Raw genomic sequence first — 12119 nt, 5'->3', positions numbered from 1 at the left:
TATGTGTCCTCTGGCTATTGACCCTTCTGCCACAGGCAACAGTTACCCCTTATTTAGATAGTATTACATTATGTTTACAGCACAGTGCATCTTGCAGACCCCTTCCAACACCTTGCTGGTGATTGAGCGTAGACTAATGGGGCGGTAATTGGCTGGATTAGATTTGTCCTCCTTTATATGGTCAGGACATGCCTGGCAATTTCCACTTTGTTGGGTAGACACCAGAATGATACAGCACAGAAGGAGACTATTTGGTCAGTTTGAAAGAGATATCCAATTAGTCCTGTTATCCCACTGTTTTCCATAGACCTGCAAATCTTTCCCCTTTCAAGCATTTATCCAATTTTTTTTTTGAAAGTTACTATTGAATCTGCTTCCACCACCCTTTCAGGCAGTGCATTCCAGGTCATCATAACTCACTGTGTAAATATTTTCCCTCATGTCACTTCTGCTTCTTTTGCCAGTTATCTTAAATATGTGTCCTCTGGCTACTGACCCTTCTGCCACAGGCAACAGTTACTCCTTATTTAGATAGTATTACATTATGTTTATAGCACAGAAACAGCCATTAGGTCCAACAGGTCCATGCCAGCTTACTCTATCAAAACTGTTCATGATTTCGAACACCTCTATTAAATTCCCTCTTAACCTTCTCTACTCTAAGGAGAACAATTCAGCTTCCCTAGTCTTTCCACATAACTGAAGTCCCATATCTCTGGTCCTATTCTTGTGATCTCTCATGCACCCTCTCCAAGGATTTGACACCCTTCCTGAAATGTGGTTCCCAGAATTGGCAACAGTACTCCATCCGGGACATAACCAGTGTTTTATAAAGGTTTGGCATAAAATTTCTTTGTGAAAAGTAGCTATATAACTAATGCATGCATATTTTATTGCAGCAAGGAACCCTGAAGGCATTATCTCCTATGTGAACAAAAGTTCCACATCTATTCAGGTTTTTTGGAACCCTCCCTTTAAACTTACTGGAAATGTTCAATATTACATAGTTCACTACAGAAATACTTCTGATGTTTTTGCACAGGTATGATGTTTTCTGACTTTAACTGGAAAAGTATTTTGCCATCCTAATATTGAGCAGTTAATCAGAAACAATAAAAGGTTTGTGGTTTCTAAGGAACTATAGGCTAGAAATTACTGTTGACAAGAAGAGTGGATGAGCAGATGACATTCTTTTGTCCATTAGCAAGACATGAATCCAGGTAAAATAAATGGGTTAAATTTACGTTCAGTAATAAGCCGAGAATTGTGAATGTAGCAAATTAAAATATAAAGGTTTATGAGGCATACTGAAATTGTGTTTTACTAATCTCTTTAATAATTCTAAAATTAAATTGTAATTGATCTGTGTTTCAAAAATAGAATTCATTGACTATTTGGAAAAGCAAATATTTTGGGAAGCTGACTGACCAAATCAAATAGCCAATATGTTGAAAAAGGAATGCAATTTAATTATTTAATTGCACAATAAAGATTGGGGAAAAATCAAACTATCAACTATAAAGTAGAGAGATAAACTATAAGTTAAAATGATCAAAGTTGGCAAATGTTTCCGAAATGTCAACGGGCTTATGTAGACATCATTCTTGCTTTAACCATTCAGTAGCACCTGAATCAGTATTGTGAAGCCTGGAATTCCTTCCTGGTGGACGAGCATGAAGCTAGCAGTCATTGATGTACCACGGCTACACAGAGGGCTGTTCCTGAGTCCCCAGGTTTGGTCTTTCCTCGCAAACCTTACCACTGCACATCTAAATGGTTGAACTTGCACCAGAGATGGTATGGCAGCTTGAGCTTGGTAGTCTCGGCTTGGTGACAAAGGAAGAATTTTGTTATGGAGCTCAACTTCATTCTATTCATCATAATGAGGCAGTATCTTTAGTGATGTGCACTCGCAGGGTGCCATATGGTTGATATGAGTTGTACTGAATTTCATAAGTCCCTCATTGCAGCATTTAGTTGGTTCTTAAATTTTTCCAGAGTTTTGCTTCCACCACTTTATCCAGACGTCCATTCTATGTATTGAGCACTCTGTGAAGAAAAGCTTCAGTCTTAATTTGCCTTTACTAGATTGAGCCAATAACCCCATGTCTTACTCTACCCACTTAATTAATCTTTTCCATACCATGTACAATCTTACCGCTACAAGATGTCTCAGACATTTCCTTTCAAAACTAAAGAGTTACTCTAGTCTTTCTTCACAAATAAGTCCAGGGATTATCGTTGGAGCAGTTCTTTAGCACTGCTTCTACGTCTTGAGTATCTTTGTATCTCTCAGTGAATGGAACTGGATTCAGTTCTCAAAGAATGGTCTGACCAGAGCACTTTACAGTTTGGTCATGACTTCTTTTGACTTGCATCCTACTATTTTGAATACATAATACAACATTCTATTGGATTTATTGATTGCTGCTCTGCATTGGTTGGAATTGTTGAGGGTCGAGTTTAGTAAGACTATTGTTGTTGTTCTAGCCATAGTCCCAAAGGACCATAGGCATCTCTCTCTATTAGAGGGGCAGTTGGTAATGTATAGCTTGAGGGTCACCACTCTTCAAGTGTGGGGCAAGGCAAGGAGACAGAACTCCATGAACTACCACACCCGGTACGGGGATTGAACCCGTGCTGTTGCCGTCTTTCTGTATCACACTCTAGCCGTCTAGCCAACTGAGCTAAAAATGCAAGCAGAATATCTAAATAACAATCTAAATAACAAAATTATTGTTAATTCATTTTGCCACTTCTGGTATAGAAAATTCACATGCAACGAGCTGTTCGATATTGTTTTTCAGAATATAACAGACTTTGATCAAGAAAGTAGCGGTGAAAATATAAATGTGTCAGTGCTTTTAGTTAATTTGGCCAAATTCAGCCACTATAAACTGTGGGTGACAGCCTGCAATATCCTTGGAGATGAAATTCAGACAAGTGAACTGATTGATGTATACACTGATGAAGACGGTAAGTTTGTTTCATTGCAAATACAGAATTACTGGGGTATAGTACAAAATAGTAATTAAGGCATAGTGACTGAAATGTTAATTAACTTATCGTACCCTGTCAATTAATCTTTCAACTAAAAAGTGATCAACTGGTTTGTGCATAATAGGGTTGCACAGTGCAGCAGTACATTTTTTGTTAAGAAATACATGCTTCGCAGCACAGCCAAGATTTGCTTTCTGTGATTTAATAAAAAAAAATTAATCTTGGGAAGTGAGCATCGCTGGTAAGGTCAGCATTTATTGCTCATCCCTAATTGCCCTTGAGAAGATGACGGTGAGCTGCCTTCTTGAACTGCTGCAGTCCATGTGCTGTTACAGAGGGAGTTCCAGGATTTTGACCCAGCAACAGTGAAGGAGCGGTGATATAGTTCCAGGTCAGGATGGTGTGTGACTTGGTGCAAGTGGTGGTGTTCCCATGCATCTGCTGTCCTTGTTTGTCTTCGTGGTAGAGGTCATAGGTTTGAAAAGTACCGTTGAAGGAGCCTTGGTGAGTTGCTGCAGTGCATATTGTATATGATATACACTGCTACCATTGTGCATCGGCGGTGGAGGAAGTGAATGATTAAGGTGGGTGGATGGCATGACAATCAAGCGGTTTGCTTTGTCCTGGATGGTGTTGAGCTTCTTGAGCATTATTGGAGCTGCAGTCATCCAGGCAAGTGGAGAGTATTCCATCGTACTCCTGACTTGTGCCTTGTAGATGGTGGACAGGCTTTGGGGAGTCAGGAGATGAGTTAGTCGCTGCAGAATTTCCAGCCTCTGACCTGCTCTTGTAGCCATGGTATTTAGATGGCTGATCCAGTTAAGTTTCTGGTCAATGGTGACCCCCAGGATATTAATGGGATTTAACGATGGTACTGCCATTGAACGCCAAGGGAGTAGTTAACTTGTCTCTCGTTGGAGATGGTCATTGCCTGGCACTTGTGTGGCATGAAAGTTACGTGTCACTTATCAGCCCAGGTGTGAATGTTGTCCAGATCTTGCTGCATGCAGGCACAGACTGCTTCAGTAGCTGAGGAGTTGTGAATGGTACTGAACACTCTGCAACCATCAGTGAACATCCCCACTTCTGACCTTATGTTGGAGGGGAGATCACTGATAAAGCAGCTGAAGATGGTTGGGCCTAATGTACTACCCTGAGGAACTCCTACAGCAACATCCTGGGGTTGAGATGATTAGCCTCCAAAAACCACTACTATTTTCCTTTCTGTTAGGTATGATTCCAACCAGTGGAAGGTTTTCCCCCGATTGGCATTGACTTCAATTTTGTCAAGGCTCATTGATGCCACAGTCGGCCAAGTGCTGCCTTGATGTCAAAGGCAGTCACTATTACTTCACCTCTGAAATTCAGCTCCTTTGTCCACAGTTGGACCAAGGCTGCAATGAGGTCTGGAGCTGAGTGGCTCTGGTGAAACCTAAAATGCTTCAGTGAGCAGGTTATTGATGAGTAAGTGCTGCTTGATAGTACTGTCAGTAACACCTTCCTCACTTTGCTGAGGAGATTGATGGGGTGGTAATTGGCTAGAATGGATTTGTTCTGCTTTTTGTGGACAGGACAAACCTGGGCAATTTTCCACATTGGCAGGTAGATGCCAGTGTTGTAGCTGTATTGGAACAGCTTGGTTAGGGGCATAACTAGTTCTGGAGGACATGTCTTCAGTACTACAGACTACAGCCAGGATGTTGTCAGGGCCCATAGCCTTTGTAGTATCCAGTGCCTTCAGCTGTTTATTGATATCATATGGAATGAATTGAATTACCTGAAGACCAGCATCTGTGATGCTGGGGACCTCAGGAGGAGGCCGATATTGATTATCCACTCGCACGTTCTAGCTGAAGACAGTTGCAAATGCTTCCGCTTTGTCTTTTGCACTGACATGGTAGGCTCCGCCATCATTGAGGGTTGGGATGTTTGTGGATCTTCCTCCTCCGGTTAGTTGTTTAATTGTCCACCAGCATACATGACTGAATGTGGCAGGACTGCAGAGCCTTGATGTGATCCGTTGGTTGTGGGATCACTTTGGTCTATCTATAACATGCTGCTTCTACTGTTTAGAAGCATCTAGACAAATACATGAATAGGATGGGAATAGAGGGATATGGACCCCGGAAGTGCAGAAGGTTTTAGTTTAGACAGGCATCAAGATCGGCGGAGGCTTGGAGGGCCGAATGGCCTGTTCCTGTGCTGTACTGTTTTTTGCTCTTTGTGTTGTAGCTTCACTAGGTTGGCACCGCATTTTTAGGTATGTATGGGATAGTTCATGGCATGCTGTCCTACACTGCTCCTTGAACCAGGATTGGTCCCTTGGCTTGATGGTAATGGTAGAGTGAGGAATATGCGGGGTCATGAGGTTACAAATTGTGGTTGCATACAACAATTCTGCTGCCATCCCACATCAACTCATGGATGCCCTTGGCACTGCACAGTTGGCAGGGAGAGTGGGCACTCAGCACACAGGCTTTGAATGGGGTTGGCACCCTCCCTGTCTTCATGGGGCAGAAGAACAGGGGGGCAAAGCCGCCAAGATCAATTGGGCAGCCACCTGCCCCGAAGGACTCCAGCTGGCAATGGGGGCATGACTGTCAGATTTTGGGCCCAGTGGCGATGAGGTGCAACACATTTCACTGGAAAGGTGGAGCCCTGGGCATCAGGAGGGCATGGGAAAGGAAAAAATGGCAGGAAGGCCTCCCTCCTCTCCCTCACAGCCTTCAGCATTAGATCCAGTTTGGCATTGATGAAGTGAGGGTCTGCCCTGCCCTGGGTGCCAGGCCCCCTGCTCTCCTGTGACATCTCGCTTCCCTCTGGTGAAGGAGAAGGCTTTGGCACAAACTGCAGATCTCTCCAAGACATCCAGCAGCCTCAGAGATGGCAGCTGTGGGGTATCTAAATGAGCCCACACTTCATCTGGCCCATTTTCATTCCCACCCCCACTGGCTCTAAGTGGACAGAAACCCATCTCCATACCAATTAAGGGCTCACACCCTTGAAAATCTGAACTTTAATCCGTTTCCCAGCGGAGGCTGGTTTCTGACTCAAGAAAAGACCCGGCCTCCTGGTCCCTGCCTCCATTTATCTTCATTTATTTGGTTTATGCAAATAGGTTTTGCAGTCATGCTTTTGTGTGAATAAAACAGACTTAATAAGAGTTTTACCAAACTGAAAAATAATTGCACTTAAGGAACAAAAGTATTTCTGAAATATTTTGAGAACAGCCAGTACCATTTGCAGAGTGTGTATGAAACCAGAATTAGCTTGTAGAAAGGTTGAAGGCTTATGCAGTGCATTTTATGGTTTGATCTTCTTTTTCAGTACCATCAACTCCTCCTCAAGACCTGGTGATAGTAAATTATACAGCAGATTCTGTCTTGGTTAGGTGGAAACCTAGTCCTATGCCAAATGGTATTGTGCAGTTCTACAGTTTTAAAATAATTGACAACACAAGTGAAAGCATGTATTTTAAGGTACTGTTCTTTAAGTTTTGTTTCAATTATTTCACTACTGCATACCAATCATGGATGGCATTTGGGGTTTTGAATTGGTGTATATTTTTTAAGATGTATACAATTTATACTTCTCTTATGAAGTTAGTACGGAACATTTCAGTGGTGATGTCAAAATAAGTTTGACTGTTGCAGTACCCCTCTTTTGCATGGTAACATGCATGGAAATAACTCTGATACAAAATACAGATTTAGCAAATTACATGGAATTGTTGATTTGACTAAAAGAAATTCCATGTAATATGCTTACTTATGTTCCCCCTCTCAGGTCAATTTAAAATGCATGAGAAAATATGCTGTAGTTAATTAGTAATTAACACAAGTAATTGATCTTATTTTCCATTCAAGTGGTTTACTTAGTCATCAAAGATATTACTTATACGCACAACATAAACCACATTCTTCTCAAAAGTACAGTATGAATGAAAATAACTTAAATATACAGTTAAAAAAACTCATAAAATATCTCATGATTTCTTTTATATTTTTAGAATACATCGGGATTATTTCATGAAGCCTATCTCACTGGCTTTGAATCATTGCATGAATATTACATCAGTGTATCAGCATTTACCAAAGTGGGAAATGGAGATCAACTTAGTAACACTGTCAATTTCAAAATAAATGAATCAGGTTTGTTGAACTCTACTGATATTTGATACCATCTATTTTAAGTTCATGGATAACATGTTTTGTCATAAAACATTGTTGGTATTTTAGTACACTGTAATTAATAATTTTGTTCCTGGATTCTGAATAATAAGCAATCTAATAGTCCTAACTTATCCTTCAATTTATAATATTTTAACGAAAACATTCCTCAGACTGAATATTTAACTGTTGTCATCACTTACAGTTGATATTCTATAATCCATTCCAAATAATCCATTCATCACCTGCCTGATGCATTTGTGTGTGGCTGACTGTGAGACCCTTGCTGTGTCTGCTGTTGCTGCCTGGAAGGATTAAGAAACAAAGAAATTCAGGGCGATGGTCTCAGCCAGGCAGAAGGTTTTGCTTGAGGAGGCTGTAGTGGTCAACGACCACCTACCGTGATATTTGGAGCCTCCAAAAGCGCTGCTTTTCTGAGTGGTCAACGAAGTTGAGCCTTTGCTGATGCTCCTCTTTTTCCTTTGTCCAATGCAGTACAGTTATGCAGCTATACCAATGTAGCAAATATAATCAACTTCTCCTTTGCCATGTGTAGAGTATGAACGTTACAATTGCAAACTATTCCCACAAAACCATAGCCCACAATGAACTGAGGAAGCGCCTATGAGTGCAAAAGTTTTATTCATCTTAGACCTCCTTAACTTTAAGCACTTTGATAAGGATGTGATTAATTCCACCACCAATCCCCTGGCGACTTTCCTGCCCTGCAAGAACCCTGTGCTGTAGCAATTACATTCCATTCAGGACCTAATTGCATTATAGGATCTCAATTTAAATATGTTCATGTAACTCTCACCTGTCCAGAGCGGAAGACTCGTTGACCCTAGTAATTGCTGCTCTTATCGTGACGAGTTGGGGTGGGTTGCTCATTTTCAAAACGTTAATCCCTTGCTCCACTTTCTCCTGCCTGGCATTGGGGATTAGCAGGGGGGCAGGGAGGGGGTGTGCAGGTGTTAAAATTGAGCCCATACATTCTTGTTCAACCATCAACTATATAACTGTTCAGCTGATACCTCATAAGTCTATGATAGGTAGAGAGTTCCAAGGCTCCACACTCAAAGAAAAGGAAATATTGTTAACCCATTTTGTAATCGTACTGCAGATTAAATTCTTCCAATACATTTTCTTGAAAATAAACTATAGATAGTAATCAACTTGTACAAAGGGAAAATATTGCTTCCGTGAAATCTGTTAATACATTCCTGTCTTTATCTGTGCTACAATGCTTTTTCCGCTGTATAGTTCCAGATGCTATCCGAAATCTTCAGTGCAATGCCTCAAGTTGGCAGTCCGTCACTGTTGAGTGGGATCCACCATTAAAATCAGATGGAATTATCACTTACTATGCACTTGTATTTGAAAATAATGTTCAAAGAATTGCTCTCAGTGACCGTGTGCATACTTTTAGAGAACTCCAATCAAATACTTCCTATCAGTTCAGTATAATGGCTGCTAACTCTGTGGGCCAAGGAAAAAGCAAAAACTGCACTGTCACTACATTATCAGAAGCAGGTATGAATTCCATCAGACTTGGTCTACAGTGTTATATCATGAAAACCTCTAAGATGTTGTAACAAACATGTATGTAATCTGCTGCATAATACATATATTTTATTAGCATTTCATTTTATAGGAATTGGAGTGATTTGGGGTAAAATACAAAATGGTTGTCTTTTCCAGAGTGCAATACAAAAATGAACGGTTGCAATTCATGAGTAGACCTGTGAATTCTAGAACATAAAGGAAAGATTTCCTCTGTGTGCTAGGTGGGGAGGTGGAAATGTGCAGGAATGTGGTTCAACTGTCAAAGCAGTTAGCAGAGGAGTGAAATGCTTTCCACTTGTTACCAGATAAAAGTAGATTGCTGTTTGTGCCTGTTCTGAGGGCAGCAGCAGGTGAGTATGTGAATAGAACGAGAAGGGGTTTAGGTGCAGTGTTCCATTGTGATTAATATTTAAGGAAGGAATTCCAAAGCCTATGATGGGCCTAAGGGAGAAGGGATGCACAAGAGGCCAGTGGCAGGAGAATGAAGAATTTGGAGGGGTGGGGTGATGGCTATTAACTGCAGATTGTGTTAAATTTTTCCTCCCACAACCATAACTTCATAAGCAAAACAAACTTTCAATCACTGCTCCTCTGACTTTCTCAGATATATCAGTACCTAGCTTCGGGATTTTTTTTCCAGCTTCCCAGAACATCTTAACTGAGTATATTGATACTCCAGATGAATGTGCATTTCCTATTGTCAACCTTAGTGCCTTCTCTAGGTAGAACTTAAGTTGTTTGTATGAATGTTTTTGATTCCCCAAGGCAGAATGGCAAAGACTATAGAAATAGAAAAATAAATGTAATTCCTCTTATGGTATTTTTTTCTGTTGTAATTATTTCAGTGACATTATCACATCTGATAAAATATCAAATGATAAGTAAATGACAATATCTTGCACAATTCTACTTAAAGGATCTGAAAACAGTCTTGTAATTGAAAAGCTTTGGTCCATTTCTATCTAGCTGATGCGTTAGCTATCCTGCAGTATTTAGAGAGTTGTGTGGGCATCAGCTATGATTGTACTGCCTTTTCTCTACTGTTCGCAAATTGGATCCCCAGGCCAGGTGGAGGTGGGATCGCCACCAGCTTTTTGGTCGGTGGACGGCTCCCGTCCGACGAGTGTAAAATACAGCCCATAGTTTCATAAAATAATGCCTTTGACGTGATTTTTGCATGTAAAAATATGTTTTCGCTCCAACATGTATAAAGCCCTTCACATACAATTAATTACTTTCAAATGGAGTGACTGGTAAAACAACTAGTTTACATGGAGCAATTGGATGAGTGGCTAGTTAATCTGTTTTTCATGGTATTGATTGAGAGAGGATTGTTGACCAGGGTAGCAGAAGAATTCTCTGCTCTTCAGATAGTGCTATGGGATCCTTAATGTCCAACTGAACCACAGGACAGGTCTCAGTTTCATATTGATCAAAAGATGACATCTCCAGTAAAGCAGAATTCCTTCATTACTGCACTGAAGTGTCAACCAAGTTTCACATGGCTTAAATCCATGATCTGATTCAGATGTATCAACTGAGCCAAGCTGATAGATGAAAAATGGACTGCTTAGTTTGATTGCTGTTCAGATTGAATGCTATTGATCCTTCACAAGCTGGTAAAACAGAAGCAGTGATTAATATAATTGTATTTTTCAGCTCCAAGTGCTCCTAAAGATCTAGAGATAGTTGACATTCAATCAACCTTTGTTACTTTGAGATGGACACTCCCCGATATTATTCCTGGCTATTTGAGACTTTTCAGAATCATTGTACAGCTACGCTCTGTCTTGTGCATGGACTGGGGAATTCAAGAATGCATTGAAGCTGAGCAAATTGAAGATCGTAACATTGATAATGATAATGGCACCATGGAGACAATTGTATCTGGATTAAAGAAATTCCGATGGTACAGATTTAGTGTTGCGGCCAGTACAAATGCTGGATTTAGCAACTATTCATCTTGGCTTTCTACAAAGACAGCTGTTGGTTGTAAGTATAGATTGAATTGATTCTCAAATTATAACAGCAGTGAACACATTTTGCTGATAGATCATTTATTTTGCATTAAATTTAAATGTTAGATTCCTCATCAAATAAATAACTTCCCCCGATGTGGTTTAGTCATCACTGACAAAAATATGATATTGAAGAAAATCCTCTGGATTTTCAGGCCATTATCTCTTAAGAAAAATATTTATGATGACTGTAATATATTTAAAGTCTACAGAAATGAATGTGAAAAATATTAACTGAGCACTAAAACTAACAGCAGAGTGAAGCTTTGTGCAAAGTAACTCCTTATACCTGTTCTGTTTGCTTGTATGTTGTGTTTCTGTGTAATAAGGCACTCTTAATATTTGAAAATATTAGAATTAAATTTATCTATAACATTAAGAGTACATAGCATACTTAATGAAAAAGATGTAACTCTGATAAAAAAGTACAATGCATTTCTTGCTGAAAAGATTGGCACAAATTCAAATATTTCTATGAAGTGGTTATCAACCTAAATGGCAGGCATAACTTGTCCATTAATGGATTGCCCTAAATTGTTGTGTGGATGAGTCACAAAAGGATATGCTATCCAGATTTACCTTCTAGCAAACCTGTTCTGGCTATAGCTTCTGCAGTCTAGCATGGAGAGAGAGAGAGAGCAATAAAGACAGTCCTTGACCTTTGTTACAACCCAAATTCCAATGCAGCAATGGAGGCATGATAATCAGGAAATTATGGTTATTAGTTACAGAAAATGCATTACTGTGGAAAGCAGAGAAACAGTGTTCAGAACAGGAAGTGGACAGCTTAGCTAGGAATGAGAGAATGAGGACAGAGAGTTCTTGCAGGGCAAATTACTATGATTTATAAGGAGGAGATATAGCAACATCCCTCACCAGTACTTACTGGACTTGATTTAAAACTACCTTAAATCATATTGTCACAGTTCCTAGTGTGCCAACCAAAGTTCATTGAATTTTTTATGGAAGTTGTCATACTAGGCATCTTTTCAAGTCATCCGGGAAAGAATTTTTTTCCTGAAATAAAATGTTTTTGTTTCATTTACATCTTATTACCTGACAGTGTTTTGAAAATCAGAAGGGCCTGGAATTTCCTGAGAACTTGGACTGAAACAGCAATGTAATTATGGCAAAATGTCAGAATTCAAGGAAATTCATATTGTGCTCAAATATCCTTGATCTTTCACACTGATTCCCTCATTTCAAGAAGCCATGGGATCTGTATAGTGTCATCCAGGAAGCAGGATGGGCATGCATATGCCAGGTCACTGATATCCTTTAAAGAAGAGAAGCCCACTTCATCTATGTGAACAGGAAAGGATTCCACTTCATGAATGTGCAGATAGTTTGTGGCATCACTCAGAGG

General features: G+C 40.0%; 1 protein-coding gene across 9 annotated transcripts in view; it reads left to right on the top strand.

Annotated features, from left to right (window-relative positions):
- Positions 1-12119, top strand: part of ptprq (protein tyrosine phosphatase receptor type Q) — a 297632-nt gene that overhangs the window by 184661 nt on the left and 100852 nt on the right. For all 9 annotated transcript variants that reach the window (XR_010976839.1, XM_068050461.1, XM_068050464.1 and 6 more), the window contains 6 exons: positions 900-1042; positions 2808-2976; positions 6328-6479; positions 7010-7151; positions 8433-8702; positions 10395-10727. Coding sequence is in view for 8 of the 9 variants with exons in the window: in XM_068050461.1 (XP_067906562.1) it covers positions 900-1042; positions 2808-2976; positions 6328-6479; positions 7010-7151; positions 8433-8702; positions 10395-10727 (1209 nt within the window). In the remaining variant the exon portion in view is untranslated. The remainder of the gene's footprint in view (positions 1-899; positions 1043-2807; positions 2977-6327; positions 6480-7009; positions 7152-8432; positions 8703-10394; positions 10728-12119) is intronic.

This window comes from Heterodontus francisci, chromosome 18, assembly GCF_036365525.1.
Source record: "Heterodontus francisci isolate sHetFra1 chromosome 18, sHetFra1.hap1, whole genome shotgun sequence".
NCBI lineage: Eukaryota > Metazoa > Chordata > Chondrichthyes > Heterodontiformes > Heterodontidae > Heterodontus > Heterodontus francisci.
This window is presented reverse-complemented; position numbering and strand designations above follow the sequence as displayed.